Genomic DNA, 19,347 nt, shown 5'->3' with positions numbered 1-19,347 from the left:
CGAGTTATACAGTCCTGTATAATGTGCATTATCTGTATATTAGTGCCCCTACCGAGTTATACAGTCCTGTATAGTGTGCATTATCTGTATATAAGTGCCCCTATAGAGTTATACAGTCCTGTATAATGTGCATTATCTGTATATTAGTGCCCCTATAGAGTTATACAGTCCTGTATAGTGTGCATTATCTGTATATTAGTGCCCCTATAGAGCTATACAGTCCTGTATACTGTGCATACTGTATATTAGTGCCCCTATAGAGTTATACAGTCCTGTATACTGTGCATTATCTGTATATATAAGGAGTAGAAAGTACAGATAATTGTGTGAAAATGTAAGGAATAAACGGTAAAAAGTAAATAAGCACCAACCTTTCAAGAACCCTCTAAGATCTGGTCTTGGTCTAAGTCTAGGGTTAATTTTGGCTATTAATTTTACATTATTATTATTATTATTATTATTATTATTATTATTGCTGGTCGTGTCTTCAACGTCTCACCACCAAGCGGCACCAGCCAGGCAGGGTCAGGTAAGCTAGCTAGCCCAGTTCGCTCCGCTACAGCAGGAGGCGGTGTGTGAACCCACTCCTCCACAGCTCCTCAGCGTGGGAGACGGGTGTTGAGCTCACATGGGTTTGAGTGCCGGGACTGTCTTCATCTTTTTCTCTAAGTTTCAAACCAAGAAAGCTTCAATTCTGTGTGGAAAAGTGTCGGTTTGTGAAGAGCGCACTACCTCGCGGACTGATCTGAGCTAGCTTAGCTTAAGGGCTACTGCAGCTCTCTCCTGAACTGTTGGGCAGCTTAGCCGGCGGAGAAGCTCAGCTAAAGCGCGTTATTTCAGTGTCAAAATGCAGTAAAAGGTGGAATTTAATATTAGCTAGAGAATGAAGAACCGGGGTGGGGGATACATAGACCAGCGACTCAAGCAAAGAGTTGACCAGGTAAGCTAAGCTAAGCTAAGCTAAGCTAAGCTAAGCTAATCATCCAGTCCAGCTGTGTTTCTCATATTCGGGGTCTAATAAAGGAGTTTATTTAGGTTTACCTGTTAAATTATCAAATTAAATATAACTGGGAGTCAATAACATGTCTACAATGCTCTAAAACATGCTGGCTAACCTACTCTGTGTGTGTTGGGATACTTTACATTAAAATAATACAACTTACAATACAAGGTTTAGCTCCCAAAACCCATTTAACACTACAGAATTTACTTATTTTATTTAGAGATACATGATATTCCTTGTTGATACCCTGTTTTAACACTTAATACCACATTTTCTCTCACAAAAACTGCATTTATTATCAATTTCCTAAGCCCTACAATTTAACCCTGTGGGACGCCACAAATTGTGCTACACTATATACTATATATATACACACCACTGTGAATTTTCTTATTTTCATTATGTACCTTGTTAATACCTTGTTGATACCCAGTTTTTACACATAACACCATATTTATTACACAAATAACGATTAATTTTTGACTAAGCAATCTCTTATCCTGTCTTAAAGCTCTATGTCCAAAATTATAACAAATGGATTTACTGTATATAGAGAATTATGGCTTTATATGGACAGTGGATATGATATTTACATTGCAATGTGTGCATTAACTGCATGTATTATCAATTTCCTAAGCCCTACAACTTAACCCTGTGGGACGCCACAAATTGTGCTACACTATATACTTAACACCACTGTGAATTTTCTTATTTTAATGATATACCTTGTTGATACCCTGGTTTTACACATGATACAGCATTTATTACACAAATAATGATTATTTTCATACTAAGTCATCTCTTATCCTTTTTTATAACAAATGGATTTACTGTATTTAGAGAATTATGGCTTTAAATGGACAGTGGATATGATATTTACATTGCAATGTGTGCATTAACTGCATGTATTATCAATTTCCTAAGCCCTACAACTTAACCCTGTGGGACGCCACAAATTGTGCTACACTATATACTTAACACCACTGTGAATTTTCTTATTTTCATGATATACCTTGTTAATACCTTGTTGATACCCAGTTTTTACACATAACACCATATTTATTACACAAATAACGATTAATTTTTGACTAAGCAATCTCTTATCCTGTCTTAAAGCTCTATGTCCAAAATTGTAACAAATGGATTTACTGTATTTAGAGAATTATGACTTTATATGGACAGTGGATATGATATTTACATTGCAATGTGTGCATTAACTGCATTTATTATCAATTTCCTAAGCCCTACAACTTAACCCTGTGGGACGCCACAAATTGTGCTACACTATATACTTAACACCACTGTGAATTTTCTTATTTTCATGAAATACCTTGTTAATACCTTGTTGATACCCAGTTTTTACACATAACACCATATTTATTACACAAATAACGATTAATTTTTTACTAAGCGATCTCTTATCCTGTCTTAAAGCTCTGTATGTCCAAAATTATAACAAATGGATTTACTGTATTTAGAGAATTATGGCTTTAAATGGACAGTGGATATGATATTTACATTGCAATGTGTGCATTAACTGCATGTATTATCAATTTCCTAAGCCCTACAATTTAACCCTGTGGGACGCCACAAATTGTGCTACACTATATACTTAACACCACTGTGAATTTTCTTATTTTCATGATATACCTTGTTAATACCCTGGTTTTACACATGATACAGCATTTATTACACAAATAATGATTATTTTCTTACTAAGTCATCTCTTATCCTTTTTTATAACAAATGGATTTACTGTATATAGAGAATTATGGATTTATATGGACAGTGGATATGATATTTACATTGCAATGTGTGCATTAGCTGCATGTATTATCAATTTCCTAAGCCCTACAACTTAACCCTGTGGGACGCCACAAATTGTGCTACACTATATACTTAACACCACTGTGAATTTTCTTATTTTCATGATATACCTTGTTGATACCTTGTTGTTTTTTACACAGATACCACATTTATTACACAAATAACAATACATTTTTGACTAAGTCATCTCTTATCCTTTCTTAAAGCTCTGTATGTCCAAAATGATAACAAATGAATGTTCAGTATTTACAGTGTTTAGACAAACAGTTACTGTAGATACCTAAAATTCTTATTCAAGAGAATTTTGACCTTCATATGTATGGTTGATATTTACATTGCAATGTGTGCATTAACTGCATTTATTATCAATTTCCTAAGCCCTATAATTTAAACTTGTGGGACACCACTAATTGTGCTACGCTAAACAGTTAAATTTGGTTTGGTTTATATCATATACTCAGGTTTTTACACATAAGAATATTATTTCTTGATTAATGACATCTTTATTAGAGAAATCCAAAAACAAATTTGCACTAAAAGTAATTTTATTCTTTTTAAAGCTCTCTATGTGTACAGCCGAACAGTACATAAGGGTACATAAGGTCCTTGTTCAATATGTTATGGATTTGTACAGACAGTGGATATGTTATTTACATGGTAATGGTGTGAATTAGTGTCACAGTTAGCAACAGAAACCCTACAAACCGAACAAACCCTACAACCGAACCCTGTGAGACTCCACAAAATGTGCTAAACTAAAGTACTACCAAACTGTTTAGTAACTGGTTCTGCATTAAGACTAATAACTAAGTAAACATCCGAGGATTTAAAGTGTTATAATGCATGTTTAGCTGGTCATAGCACAAAGATTGGAGAGGGTCCTATTTTGGAAGCTCATAGCCTTGGTAAAGAAGCCGTGTTTTATAGAAAGTTTGAATAGATAAATAAATCCGACCTCTTAAAACTGATGAAATCTGAAATTACAAAACTGATGAGTGATAAAAGTAGAGCTTAGCACTTAGGGATGCACCGATCTGATATATTGGGATCGGATATCGGCCCCAATGTCTGTGTGTTTGATAAAGTGAAGATGCTTATTTTTAGTCATAATGAAAACATTTTATTTATGTTTATATATTTAAAAAAAACTACTTATTTATTTTTTTTATTTAAATGCTGTGTCTAGGTCCTGTATAATTGTTTGGTAATTATTTCTTTAATATATAGCAATTGAGTACATTTATACTTGTGTTAATGTGTTATATTTTGTTTTACAAAGTTAGTAAAGTAATGATTAAGTCTCTCCCACATGGTACTAATTATTACCTACTATTATTTTGCTACTATTATTACTAGCAATGATATTTGATCGGTGTCCGGTATTGACGATATGCAAAGTTTATGTATCGTATCGGTATTGGAAAAGTCGGATCGGTACATCCCTTGTAACACTGTTTAATCTGCTTTTCTGCATTTGAACCTTTTCAGTACCTGAAGTCCAAAAACAGCCAGTATGTGGACATTGCCGCAATGGCTGCTGACCTTCAGCGTCAGTTCAGGTGAGCCCTGGCTTTCTTTTTTTTTTAGACTTTCCTACGTATTCTGTAGTTTGCTGACAGTCATGATTATTAACCTGAATATTTGTTTGTTCGCTCAGAATGGACTACGGCCGACGAAACAGAGTGGCCTTCAGGATTCAAGTAGAGAAAGGTGAGTCTTGTCCAGCTTTTGCATTGTTGTTACATAGCTTACATTAATATGGTTTACAGTGTCTGTATTATATGATGTTTCCGAGCAGTGCATGGAGTAATATGCAGCGAGTCTGGGCTTTCTGCTTTAGAAGACAGACACTTGGCCAAAAGAGCAAGACGCAGCCAGGAAGATGAAGGGTGAGACATAATTGTAATATTGATAGTAAATTTAGTGGGAATGGTATTACGTGGATGTTCTATCATGCTCTACGTGAAGCAAAATTTACTGCAGACATTCACAAAAATAACCAGCAACACTTTCAAAGCTGTCAGTTTTATTATTATTATTATTGCCATTATAATATTTTTCATGATAATTATTATGCACTCTCCATACATTACTATATCCAGTAAAGCAGGGAGAGCAAGGCACATAAACACAAGCTGGCATTAACACAAAATTAACATTTTTGTTGCCATATATTATGTAATTTTTTATAATAAATGTATATATTTTATTTATATTATTGTCAGTTGCTTAAAAAGTTTAATGCTTTTAATCACAACACTATTCTGTGTTGATTTTAATTAATCCCAGGCTTAAATGCTAACTAGCCATGGTACAAAACTTATTAGGGCTGGGCGATATGGTAAAAATACCATCACAATATTTAAAGACATTTTCATGATGCACGATATTTTTCACGATACATATAATCACAGACTAAAAACATTAGCGACAGATTCTTATATACTACTATTCAGATCCTCTCCTGTACTGAATACAGTGATTTATACTCAACATCTGCTGCTCTTCATCTAATTAACCCTTCAGTCTGATTACACTGTTAGTAATGAACCTGCAGCTGATCAGTGTTCTAATCTCTGTGGTGGTGTTTAGTGAGGACAGCAGCCTGCTGGAGGGTTCGACAGACAGTGAGGACGACATCTCTGAGCCTGAGGTGAGTGTTAACACTGTTATCATGATGTTTGAAGCCTTTATAAAATACAAAATACAGTAAAGGTGGCACTAAGTATATGAATGCAGTTGTAATTGATTCTATTATATAAAAATACGCAGAAATAGCTAAACAGGCTTAAAATTACAGTGTGGATTAGGATCAGGATCAAATCGTGCTGCATTGCTTTTAAATTGCCGATTAACAAATCGCGATGTGCCCTGATGCCCTAATCATGTCACACTCCTGCATTTCTACGCTCCTAATCAATGCCAATCAAATGTTCTGCTCAACAGAATGCCAATCACATGAACAGTTCTCTGATGTCCCTTTATCGGAAAGGAATCCCAGAGAACGGGACCCCCTCCGAAGAGAAGTCTACAGATAGCCCCAATCCAACCTCTCAGGGAGATTCATCAGTTGCTGCCAGCTCTACCCCTCATCACTCTACCACTGTGGTGGCTGCAGGTGGCTGGTTCATTGATAAGACAGGAAGTAAAGATCGAGAAAATATCCTGATTGACTTGTGTGAGGAGGAGCCAGCCAGTTCTGCGGTGAATGTGTGTTTCTTTCAATCAATCATTACAAAGAAATCAATCACTAGCGATGCATGATGATCCTGGAGTCATCAATCAGCACTGTGCAGAGGTTTTAGGCCCCTAATCACATTATTTACATAGTCATGTCTCTCAGCAGTGAGAGGGTTTTACTGTAGAAGCTCCAGATCTCATCAGAACAGATAAAGCAGGTGAACACAAATCCAGTAAAAGGAGAAACAAGAGCTTCTCATTCTGAAAGTAGTGAGATCTTGTGAGCTAGTCTGAAGAACCGAGCTCGGTTCCATGTTGACCCCACATATGGATATATGGGACTCGTAAGATTAAGGTGGGCTACAGCAATAAGGGCTTATTTGGAAAGCCCAACTGGATTCCAGAAAAACGCATATACAAACCCACCAAAGAGTCAATGTCCACCTGGAACCTACCTAGCCCATGTGAGCCCCACAGGAGAATGTTGGCTGGGAGATTTCTCCTGGACGCCCCCCAGTCCAGCCAGCACAGCTTGGAGGATGTGTTCAACTCCATCAGCAGCAGCAGCAGCAGCAGCTCACCTGATTTACCATCATTAAGCCCTGATTTACCACCAAACCAGATGTTGATCTGAGGAGAACTCTAAATAACACTAGACTCCATGAGAGAGGAGAACTTTGAGAGGAGATGTTCTAATGATGAACACAGTGATGGAGAACCACCACCACCTTCTGTAGGAGTGTTATTATTAGTGTTTATTCTAAAATTAGAGTTTCACTGCCCAAATAGCTCTTTGTATTTCCACAAAGTACACACACACACATAAATATGTAAAAAGCAACAACAAAAGTCATAGTGAAAACACTTTATTAGTATACAACACTAATTAATGCACTTAGATTATAAAGACCCCTTTAAATAGAGACCCAATTCAACATTACAATTATTGGGTATGCACCAAATTTTGGGCCGATGCCGATCTCCGATATTTTTCATGCACAAATCTGCTGTATAGATATATGCCAATATCTACATTAGATGAATGTTTGTGTCTTCACCAGCAGATTTGTGCATGAATATATTATATTATATATTATATCATATAATTGTAATGTTTCATTAGGTCTCTATTTATAGGGGTCTTTATAATCTAAGTGCATTAATTAGTGTTATATACTGATAAAATGTTTTCATAAATTTTATTAACTTTTATTTTTGTTGTTGTTTTAAGTATAATCACAAAGATCTCATATTTTTATGAATGCAGAAACAAGCCGATTTGTCCGCGCTGGAGCCTGAGAAGAAGCCAAAGAAGAGCGCGAAGAAAGGAAAACGAAGAACGCGGCGAGAACAAGAAGGCAAAGATGTTGACGCAGACATTGAGGCGAGCATAATGACGAAGAAAGGTGGAGATCCTGCTCTTATGTGATTACTATATTATGGCAAATTCACATTTATACAAAATAATCAAGCATTTTTCGTCGTTTTAGCTCGGACCAAAGCTCCTGAGCTTCAGCACTCCACAGTGAAGTTTGAAGATGTTGGTGGTAACGAAGAAACTCTGACGGTACGGTTGAACTATCTGCACACGCCAGTGTATTTCCTGCTGATTTTGAGGATTGTCATACACTGCTCAGTGCCATGCTGGTAAAGTCACTCTGCCTGTTCCTCTGTCTTTAGGAGTTGTGTAGATTGCTGATTCATATGCGCCACCCGGAAGTGTACCAGCAGCTGGGCGTGGTGCCCCCACGCGGGTTTCTCCTTCACGGGCCGCCTGGCTGTGGGAAGACGCTCCTCGCACAGGCTGTGGCGGGGGTAAGTTTGCTTTAGCCAGCTGCCTTAGACGGCTGAGTTGAACCACTTGTCCCATCACATTATCTGCAATTCACACACATTTCAGAGTGGATGAGTAGGGGAACTAGGGGCTAAAGGAAAACAGCAGTGTGCTTCAATCAGTGTCTCACAAGTTGGCTGAATGATTTGCTGGAGGGAGGTTTGGGCTTTGTCTTACCGTCACTGCTTGGTAAATCTGAGCTTTTCTGGGTGATTGTAGGAGATGGAGTTGCCCATGTTGAAGGTATCTGCTCCAGAGCTCGTGTCTGGCGTTTCGGGGGAATCGGAGCAGAAGCTTCGTGAGCTGTTTGAGCAGGCTGTGGTAAGAGCCCTTTGAGAATCAGTTGCAGTGCAGTTAATCACTATATTTCCCACCTCTGTGTTCCTAAAAGCTGAATTTGTGGGTTTGTCTCGGTCTCTCCACAGAGCAGTGCTCCCTGCGTTCTGTTTATTGATGAAATCGATGCCATTACCCCAAAAAGAGAGGTGGCCTCCAAGGACATGGAGAGACGGATCGTGGCTCAGTTGCTCACCTGCATGGACGGCAAGTGAAAAGCTCTGGCTGTGACTGAAATGGATCCACATTTATATTTTAGCACACAAACGAGTATGTCAGCTGTTTGGAGCTGCCAGTAAACCCACCCGTTCATAGCTCCCCTAGGACTAGCAATGCTCCTGACACTAGGAAAGTAAGAACTTAACACACGTCTCTTCCAATACATTTAAAGCCAGCCACCGCCTCCCCTCGAACTGCCGACGCAGCACCAGACCCGCTCAGAGGAAAATGTTAGGGTGCTACTACACAGATTACATTCAGATGTTTAATATACTCCCACTGGTCTGAAACGTGGAAGGCTGAGAGTCTGCATCCCTCACATGCTACACCATTTTCACTCCAGCTGTCAACTCAAAAGCATCTGCAGATGCTTGACTAGAGCCAACCAGCCCAGACTCAGCTAGGCTAACAATCCGAGTGGATCCCTAGTCCCTCACTAGAATAACAATACTAGTGAGGGAGTAGGGATCCACTTCAGACACAGCATCTGTTTATATACTATAAGCACAGTGTGTTTCTGTATTTGCTCGTACTGTCTGACTGTTTCTCCCTCTCTCTCTTTTCTTAGACCTGAACTCATTATCTGTGCCAGCGCAGGTCTTAGTTATTGGTGCCACCAACAGACCAGACGCTCTCGATCCGGCTCTGCGAAGGGCAGGACGTTTTGACCGAGAAATCTGTCTTGGAATACCCGACGAAGGGACACGGCTCAGGTTGGTGCTTGTCTTAAGATGCGTTTCCATCCAAAGAACCTTTTTATGACAGATGTTTTGTTGAAAATCAATTTCAAAACACTCAGTGGGACCTTTAAGAGCACTTCAGACATTCGGTCTAAAGAGTTACGACCAGTGACTGTAGAAAACATGGACGCTGTACTTTCGTTACCTTTCATTCTACTATAGAAAAGAAGCCAAAACTGTCCACCCTGTTGTCGGTATTGCAACCAAGTCTGTGCAGTAGAAACCAAAGGCGGAGCCATATTCGCCTACTCATTTGGTAGACCCACCCACTTTTTCCCAGACCAAGCCTCAGTGTCTCAGACCATCTTCATTGAGCTTCCAGTGCTGAAGCAGAGCAGATTTTCCTCTGGATTCCCAGTCTGTCTGGTAAGTGGATGCTCCAGCAGTAAAGGTGCAGCTCATGGAAGCTCCACTACAACTTGAGAACCTCCTCCATGTACTGTCATGCCTGTCAATCACTTCATTCCTAACTGTAGCTCCACCTTCTTAAGGGTTAAAACTGATTTCTGGGGGGAAATTAAAAATGGGTCAGTAGTATAACATGGGGGAAACTAACTGTTGGAATTTGGAGATGGAAAGACAGATTAGAGTAGGACAATGAGATGGAAAATGGGTGGAGTTTTGTCTTTGAAACATATGGGGATGGGCGAAGCAACTCGTCATTGTACTGCAGCCGGCCAGCAGAGGCGCTAGACCTGTGACGTTGCGCTGTCCATGCTTTCTACAGTCATTGGTTACGACAGTACAGAGCTCTGGAAGCTAGATCAGATCTTTTTTTTTATAATCTTTCTTGCCGATATCCGTGATTTATCTTCTCACGTGTAGGATTCTTCAAACGCTCTGTCGGAAGCTCAGGCTGCCTGCAGACTTTGACTTCCGGCAGCTGGCGCGGCTCACGCCGGGTTTTGTGGGAGCGGATCTGATGGCCCTGTGCCGGGAAGCAGCCATGATTGCCGTCAACCGGGTTCTGCTGCAGCAGCTGGAAACTGGCTCACCTGCCTCAAATGACATAGACCCCTCTCCACACACACCAGAACTACAAGCCCCAGAAGAACAGAACCAGGAAGCTAGCACTAACCTTCCTGTCCAGCAGAGCATCACAGACGACGCCCAGCATGACGTCAGTACAGAGTGCCAGGACATGAGTGTTTCTCTCAGTGTGGCAGACGGAGATGGTTTAGCAGAGTCCTTAATGACACAAGTAAGTGCACATACTCACATCTGGGGTCTGCTGTTCAGCAGAACTTGCTTATGTGCTTTCTGACATTGTGACCTTCTGCTGTCTAGAAAAATAGACAAAAAGACAATTATTTAAATTCAATTATAATTTTTTTTAATGTAATGCTGATAAAAGTCATGTTTACTGTCCAAACCTGACTTGTGCGCCCCCTAGTGGCTGAAAAGCCACTTCTGCCTCAATTGATCATGAAATGGCGTGGATTTTTCCCTATATTACATAGCGGTGGGCGACAACCTTCCGAATGTTACCACTCCCACTGCTCACCGTGAAGATGTACGAAGCACAAAAGCCTTTGATTGTCTCCTTTAGACCTTGCCTGTTCCTCGCCAAGCCCCGTCTCTGCATGCTTGTTATTCACCCCCTAACCTGTATAGTATGTGCTGAGAGGGCTGGTGACCCACTGATATCAAGAGTGGATGTACTCTTTTAAAATTAAGACAGCTTCTGTTGTTTTTAGCTGGGCAGTACACACTGGTAAAGTTTGGGCACTTTTGCTCATGTTTCATTGATTTTCTATGTGACGGTCCTCTATAGAGGACAAATGTCAGCACATGTTAATGCACACGTTACTGTTTATTAGGGGAAAACAATCTGTTTGGCATTTATTATGAATGATATGGTACATTTAATTTATTGTTTTTCATTAAAGCAACAGTCTGTGAGATTTGGGGATTTAGAGACCCCTCTGGTTAGAATGTGTAATTGCATCAAGCATGTGGATGAGGACCTTTTAAAATGTGCATTGTGGTCTCCTCTCAGAGCGGATGAATCTAAACATCAGCTTCTCTGGTTGGACAGTGGGTGAATGAGCACATGAAGACGGAGTTTGGCGTTCGAATATCGCCACGTTTGCAGTGCTGTGGCTAAAAGCCTGACATGGCCAGGAAAACTCCTACAAGAACCTACCAGACCGTCTGTTATTAGAATGACTATATAAGGCTTTTGCAGGGACTATCGTGCAGCACACTGATATCATTTATGATAGTTTTGCCCCACCCTACTACCTAGACTGACTCCTGCTTTCAATTGAAATGAAAAAATCTTAAGGACTGCTGCTTTAAGTTGGACAGATGTGCTGAAAACTGTTGTCTGTTTCCCGTAGATGATTTGTTAACTTATTTTCTCTTGAAATCAATAAAACAAAGGTGTCCAGCTTATGCACTAATGTCTATAACAGTGTAATACAGGGTCAGAAACCACAAATTACTTAACTCTGTAAAGCCTGAAGCAAGTGTGATGGTGCAAACGTGCACAAAGCTCGTTACTAGCTGCCTACGGGTTTGCATCAGTTTGCATCAGTTTCCGTCAGTGTCTCAATTGCTGGCAGTTGATGCAGTTTTCTGTCTCACCAGGAGGGGGAGCTAGTGCAGCTGCTGGCTCTGCTGAAAAGGAGCGAGTCTCTGAGCGAGGAGCAGCTCGCTGGACTCTGCATCCTGATGGACGACTTCAAGGCCTCGCTGGCCAGTGTCCAGCCTTCAGCCAAACGCGAGGGCTTCGCCACTGTGCCGGACGTCACATGGGACGACATAGGCGCCCTGCAGGACATTCGCGAGGAGCTCACTATGGCCATCTTGGTAGGATATGAACAGTCTTTTTCGAGTTTTGTAAGGGTAATTTATCAATATTGCATCAGTCTAAGTCAGGTTTATAAAAGTTTATATAATTTAGGATTGTGTCTGTACTGTCTGTACTGTATTGGGGTCAGTGCACGTCCATCACGTCCTCCTGACCAGCTGCTTGTATCGTCACGCTGTAGGAACCAGTGTGAATGTAAGCATTGTGCAAGGCAAGAAGAGTTAAGTGAGGTGAAGTTGTGCATCTGTGTGTGTTTGTGTGTGTTTGCTCAGGCCCCTGTCCGCAACCCAGAGCAGTTTAAAGCCCTGGGTCTGAGTGCCCCTGCAGGAGTGCTGCTTGCTGGACCTCCAGGCTGTGGGAAAACCCTGCTGGCTAAAGTATGAGGATGTCTCTTCTATCCTTTCTCTTTTATTTTATCTCTTGTCTCGTTTTATCTTGGGCTGGTGCTGTTTATACACGCTCTCTGTGTTCATTTGGACAAAAATACCTCATTTCCCTCAAACGAACCCCCCCACGAAAAAAAAATTTAACTTGCCAGGCCCACCCTCCACCACCCAGTCACCTCCCTTTTTAACTTTGCCATCTCTTTCATTCCTGGCTCCTCAGAAGTCTGATTGATGGTCCGAATCTTTCTCTCGAGCACTTTTTTGCCTTACGCTGCCCCACAAGTACCCCCTCCACCATGTATGCTTAATTCCCAGCAGGCAACTAACATCTCTGACTTCCCCTACAGGCGGTTGCCAACGAGTCTGGTCTAAACTTCATATCCGTCAAGGGCCCGGAGTTATTGAACATGGTGAGGTTCTCAAGCTCTCTCAACACTTTCTGCTTCAGAAACTAAAAGAAACAACTTTCAACCAGTGTCAGATCAGACTACAGAAATGAACCCTGATTGACATGTACAGATCTGAGGGACGATAACAGGCAGAGGAATCTTGATCTGGCTGTAACCCAAACCTCTTTTTGAAAGATCAAGGAAATATCGCCTCCTCACACTCCAGTAACAAAAATTTGGCTAGAAAAGCAGCTTTTGTCACATGGGTCCTCAGTAATTGGAGCTCCTCCATTATTCAGTGTATGAAGGTCATTGATGATTTGGTTACTGCACTGCAAGAGATCCTTCCTGATTGAATTAGGTGCAAAGGCAGGCTGGGCAGTCTGATGTAACTCTGGTCATCTATGAGCAGCTCTGCCAGCTTAGTAAAGTCCATTAAGCTTTAAACACAGGGGACATGTTTCCTTTTTTTTAAAGGAGATTATAATCAAAAGTAGATCATCGCTGTCCTTTTTTTGGGGGGTTGGGGTGTCCCAATATTGGTAATAATAATATACTGGTGTCCCAATACTTTTGTCAATATGGTGTATTTGAACATGTATATTGTCAAAGACCTTTGGTTCAAATGTCTGCTTATAGACCATCATTCTTTAATGACGAATGTGCCTCTAGACTGTGTGGTCAGATCATAGCAAATTCTCCACAATGGAAATTTCCTGATGAATGGACCAATAGAAATGCTCCAAAATGACCTGGAAGAAAACCTTATTGACTTCCACGGAAAGTTTTTTTCCCTTCTCCTGTAAATGTTCACAGTTTTGGAGATACAAGGTTTTTGCATTACCGTGACGATATGCTGTAGATGTGTAGTCTGTTGTCATTTTTTTAATCTGATGACTTTATTACCTGCCAGGATGGAGCAGTTCATTAATGAAAGTCTTGTCCTGCAGTACGTTGGCGAGAGCGAGAGGGCCGTACGACAGGTGTTCCAGAGGGGGCGGAACTCGGCCCCGTGTGTCATCTTTTTCGACGAGATCGATGCCCTTTGCCCCAGACGCTCTGGTCATGAGGTAACGCTTTCTTAATTCTCAGTAAAAGCTGGAGCACACTGACCCAGCCTTCTCCAACAAGCACTAGAGGCTGGATTCACAGACATGTCATAAAAAAAGATTTTTTTAAATTTTATTATTTATAAAATAATGTAATGATGTAAATAATGTAATAAAATATTACTTTATACTTCAGAAAGAAAAATATTTATTTTTTCAAAGAGTTTGTGTTTATTATTATTGAATTTTATTAACATTTGAATCTTTTTTTAACCACTTGTTGTTTTTGCCAATTTCCCTTAAACACAATGCCTATAAATAGTAAAACCAGAGAAACTGATCATGTGGGGTGCTCTCTTCGTTTTTCCAGAGCTGTGTATGTTCTTAAATATTTTCTTATTCTTCCTTTAGCCTCAAACAGGTCTCAGCCTGTAAGAAGATCGGCCTCTGAAATGATCAGTTTAAAAAGTTGAATTACAGAATTAATGTCTAATTTAATATACAATTAAAAATTACGGCTTTCCGATCTGGCCACAGGTCTCATATTTCCCCCAATGAGGACTGTTTTCCTGTCAGCTGTTGCCTCCAGCTTTTATTTACAGAATTCATCTTACTGACTCTGTGCGATCATGTTGTGCTGTATGTGCGGTCAGTCTGGAGCCAGTGTCCGAGTGGTCAACCAGCTGCTGACAGAGATGGATGGCCTGGAGACCCGCCGGCAAGTGTTCATCATGGCTGCAACCAACCGGCCAGGTAAACCCCAGCTGAACTACTGAGCACATCGACAGCTACCGTTTAGTCACCCAAAATATAGTCTGCCGAGGCGCTGGGTGGAGATGCTGGGTGTTTTTAAAGGACAGAAACCTCCAAAAATCTCCAACTTTACTGGAGAGATGTGTAAACAGCCTTAGACATTTTATTAAGCCTTAGTCCCAGTGGATGAAGTCCAGACTTCATAGCAATCTCAGGGTTGATTTAATGTACAGGCATGACCAATAGCAAAACAGACACAAGATATAATGGATATCTGAGCTTTTTAAAGTCTTTATGTGCAACATTTCCTAATGGGCATGTATTAGTGTGTAATATAAATAAATATATATATATATATATATATATATATATAGCCCATGTACTTTTAATCCAGATTCTCATTGAGGTTTTACTGACTCAAATTGATCATGTCCCTGATCTCGGATCAGTTTCAGATGATAATTTTGAGGATTATTCATTGTTGTTGACAGTTTTGCCCAGATTTAACAGACCACAATGTCCAAATTTAAGAAATATATGAATTTGACGCAGTCACGCAAACACCTCAGCAGCTTTACACTCAATTGAAGTCAATGGGAGTTTATGGAAAACTAAACCGAGACAATTTAGAGCATTTCTATTGATCCATTAATCAAGAAATTCTGATACAGTGTAAAGAACATCTTCCTGATTCACGTCATATCAAAAGGTGAAAGCTGTGCTGTTTACAGGCCATACAGGTTTCTATGAAAATGACATGCTTCAGAGTAACTGCAGCTGCTGCTGCTGTTTTTAGTCATACCAGCAGTCAGTTGTTATAGATAACAGTGAGTCATACAGTGTCAGACTCTACATCAGCAAGACTATTAGAGGTCCTGGAACATCTCCCTATGGTTTCAGCATAGTGTGATGATTCACACCTGCAGTTTACACAATGCTAATTAGTGGGGCGGGAGCTTCCTTTACCTCTTAACCACCTCACGTCTCAGTGCAGGAATTAAAGAAGCAGACTTTTCTGGTTTGACTGAAATGCTTCTCTAATTGGGTGCAGATATCATCGACCCCGCTGTGCTGAGACCAGGGCGTCTGGACAAAACCTTGTATGTGGGGTTGCCTCCACCAGCGGACAGGCACGCCATCCTGGTCACCATCACTAAGGTGAGTGGCAAGTCCTGGAGCGTGACTCGCTCAGCCAGCACACAGAAATACACTGGAACACAACTGTAACATGAATTACAAGTACAGTACGATGCCAAAAAAAAAAAAAATGCAAATGAGTTGTGGGTCTGCCGCAGGGAGGTACTAAGCCTCGTCTGGAGTCAGATGTGAGTTTGGAGGCAGTCGCCTGTGACGACCGGTGTGACTGCTTTACGTGAGTAATAACTAACTTCACCTCATGGATAAACCTGTGATGCACATTTTGTGTAGAACCTGTATGTGTGAAGAATATCAAAGGTTCTTCACATTCAACAAAAATGACGGCACTCAAAGCACCCTTTATAGGATCTGTCTGTCTGTCTATATCTCTCTATCTGTCTGTCTATCTCTCAATCTATCTCTATATCTATCTATCTGTCTGTCTGTCTATATCTATCTATCTATCTATCTATATCTCTATATCTCTCTATCTGTCTGTCTGTCTATCTCTCAATCTATCTCTACATCTGTCTCTTTATCTATCTCTATCTGTCTATCTATCTATATATCTATCTCTATCTCTCTACCTATATATCTCTATCTATCTGTCTCTTTATCTATCTATCCGTCTATCTCTCTGTCTATCTCTTTATATCTCTCTATATATCTCTATCTATTTATCTATATATCTATCTATCTCTCTCTCTTTATCTCCATCTCTATCTATCTGTCATCTATCTATCTATCTATCTATCTATCTATCTATCTCTCTCTCTCTCTCTCTCTATATATATATATATATATATATATATATATATATATATATATATATATATATATATATATAAATATAAAATCTCTATATATCTATCTCTACCTGTCTATCCAGCTAGCTATCTATCGCTATCTATCTCCCTCTGTCTAGCCCTTTTTTTGTGTCACAATGACAATACTTTATTTTTATGTAAAAAATATATAGTTGATTTTATTGTCTATTAAAGCTTGGGGCTCCTTTTATAGAAACATTTTTGGAGTGTTCTATATGTAGATTAAAGGGTTTTAGCTAAAGATGACTGCACTAATTGTTAGATGGCTGTTCGCCTTCTTATTTGGTGTTGAAATGACCGTGTGTCTTTGCGCAGTGGGGCCGACCTGTCTGCACTGGTACGAGAGGCTTCAGTTAACGCTTTAAAGGCTCACCTCTGCTCACAGCCGTCTCTCACACACACAGGTAAACACACCTCATCACCACACACCTCATCTAGCCGCTGTCTTAGCAGGTAAAATCCTCTGAAATCTAGTCTAAATATCTGAGATTCCTCGTTCCTACATAAAATCTGAATTATTTGTAATTTCCTGAATTAATTTTAGTAGATTAAAACACTTACCTGTTTTAAAAGTAAGATATAAGTGAATTTATCTAACAGTATTTCTACAGTGATCTCAAATTGAGCTATAGCTAATATTTAGACTACATTTCAGAGGATTCCACTTGCTAAATTATCATTTATTGTTGTGAATAATAAGTATTTCCTAAACTGTGCTGTACCATATCATTAGCACTCAGGACAAAATAACCTACAGTCTCATTTCTGGTCTGTTACAGAGCACACCTTCTCCTCCGGCTCTGTTAAAGACATAAGGGTCAGCAGGCAGAATTTTGAAGAGGCCTTCAAGAAAGTGCGTCCATCTGTGTCCAAAAAGGTTTGTGGCAAATTGCATTAAAGCTGTAGCTGTCTAAAATATAGTAAAGCGCTATGCCTGGGGGTCACGAGTGCGAACCCCAAGCCATGCCATCGGTGGTCGGAGTCTGAGAGAGCACAATTGGCCATTCTCTCTCCTCATCACTCACTCGAGCGATGTTTTCATAAAGGGGCTACTAGCTGGTGCGGCCGAGCTGGGGACTGTCCAGAGTGTGCTGGCTGTCCGGCGATGATGCATTGGTGCAGTATAAAAAGAGACGGGGAAGCACCTAGCCATGCAATCACAACACAAGTAAAAGAATGGGTCATTCTTAGGGGTGCGATACTGGCCAAACTCACTGGATCGGATATTGGAAAGAAAAAAATACAAGTATAATCCGTTCCGTTAGCATAAGCTATCGCATGAATAAGCTATTGCATGGTTCATTCAAGTCCCTAGTCCTGCAGTCTGACTCTCTTCCACACATCAGTGAAAGAACGGGAGGTTCTGAAGAGCTCACTGAACTCCAGCGTGGTTCTGTATGTAATAGGAGACACCGCTGCTGCACCAACAACAACAAGTCAGCTGGTGAAATTTAGACCTTCCCTCCTAGATCTTCCTCCATCAGCTGTGAGTGGTGTTATTATTGAACAGTGGAAGAGTTTAGGAGGAACAGCTCACAGAGAGCAGCTCAGCCACCGAGTGTCTGTCAGACCACGTAAAGCTACAGAGCGGGGTCAGGGCCGAGTGCTGAGCTCAGAGCAGAGTGCAGAAAAGCCTCCAACTGACTCAGTAACTGCAGCAGAGCTCCAGACCTGCTGCTGCTGCTGGTAGAGCTTAGAGCAAAGGAGGACCAGCTCCATATTAATACAGCCTATGGGTTTAGAATGAGACGTCATATAAGAGCTCCTGTAGACTGCTGGTGGACATAAGTAAAGCTTCTTAGTAGGAGCCTAATAACTATGTTAAACATGTGATGATAGATGATGATGATGATGATGATGATGAAATGTGTTTACACACCATCAACTGCATTGTGATCGCAGGTGTCTCCTCAGAAGCAGCCATTTTCCCCAGTGTCCTCTTAACTCCAAAATCCATGGCCCTGTGAGATGTAATTAGGCTCAGATGAAAGGCACCCCAGAGTCGTTTTTGCAACCTTAACACTCGTCAGCTGCCAAGTGAACCGGTCCATCCAGTCGTGAGGAGCTTAGGTTGCTAGGAGTTTCCCTTGGCTGCATTTCCCCATGCTGCTGTGGGACCTGGAGGACTGCTGTAGGCTGAGGTTATTTTTATCTAGCTGCTATTTATTTGCCTTGTGTTTGAGCAGGAGACGCAAACTCTGCTTAGCAGGGTCTGTATCCAGTCTCAGAAAGCACGCTGGTTTACACGGTGCACTTCAAAGATGTTGGCAGACATTTCTAGGCCTCTGTTAGATGAAGCGACAGTGAATCAGGGCCCTGTGGGTATTTGCTGCCCCTCAGTTGTCAAATTCCTTTGTTTGCTGATGGCTTACATTGTCTGGCTCCGTTTGGGTTTCTCTTTGTTGTATACAGGACCAGCTCATGTATGAGAAGCTGAGAGAATCGCTCCTCAGATAGCCAACCTTCTGGACGTGTGGGAATCGAGCTGATGGCTGGACGGCTGGATTCGGATTTCTGTGGTTCCTAATAATGGAAGTAATGGTTGTGACTTCATTCCACCTCACTTATATTTTCAACCAATAAAAATGGGCTCAGATAGGTGCCAGAAGCCTTGTTTTTGTAGGTTCTGGTGCCTTTTAATAAATTGTTCTCACTGTACAATTATTGTTACAGGGTTGTACGGTTAACTGGACACACCACACTGTTTCTCAGGCCTCGTCCACTCTGGAGTTATTTATTTATTTATTTATTTATTTTAAATAAACGGAGGTTCTTGTGTGTTTTGGCCTCCTGTCCACACCAGTAATTATTATTATTATTATTATTTTTATAACAATTTTTTTTTTATATGC

General features: G+C 40.6%; 1 protein-coding gene across 3 annotated transcripts; it reads left to right on the top strand.

Annotated features, from left to right (window-relative positions):
- The first annotated feature begins 585 nt into the window (after window positions 1-585).
- nvl (nuclear VCP like) lies at window positions 586-19,218 on the top strand. Of its 3 annotated transcripts, none has more exons than XM_072670469.1 (23): window positions 586-940; window positions 4,319-4,389; window positions 4,488-4,540; window positions 4,629-4,719; window positions 5,423-5,483; window positions 5,777-6,034; window positions 7,278-7,416; window positions 7,501-7,577; window positions 7,691-7,825; window positions 8,064-8,165; window positions 8,270-8,387; window positions 8,968-9,112; window positions 9,965-10,340; window positions 11,732-11,953; window positions 12,227-12,331; window positions 12,688-12,750; window positions 13,680-13,799; window positions 14,432-14,531; window positions 15,583-15,689; window positions 15,827-15,903; window positions 16,811-16,899; window positions 17,275-17,372; window positions 18,908-19,218. In XM_072670469.1, the coding sequence occupies exons 1-23, from the start codon at window positions 884-886 to the stop codon at window positions 18,950-18,952; spliced, it is 2,709 nt and encodes a 902-aa protein (XP_072526570.1). In that variant the 5' UTR covers window positions 586-883; the 3' UTR covers window positions 18,953-19,218. The 3 variants fall into 3 exon arrangements, with proteins under 3 accessions (XP_072526570.1, XP_072526569.1, XP_072526571.1); XM_072670468.1 differs by having other exon boundaries at window positions 5,777-6,040; XM_072670470.1 differs by lacking the exon at window positions 5,777-6,034.
- Window positions 19,219-19,347: the final 129 nt, after the last annotated feature.

The sequence above is a fragment of the Salminus brasiliensis genome, chromosome 24, assembly GCF_030463535.1.
Source record: "Salminus brasiliensis chromosome 24, fSalBra1.hap2, whole genome shotgun sequence".
In the NCBI taxonomy this organism is placed as follows: Eukaryota; Metazoa; Chordata; class Actinopteri; order Characiformes; family Bryconidae; genus Salminus; species Salminus brasiliensis.
This window is presented reverse-complemented; position numbering and strand designations above follow the sequence as displayed.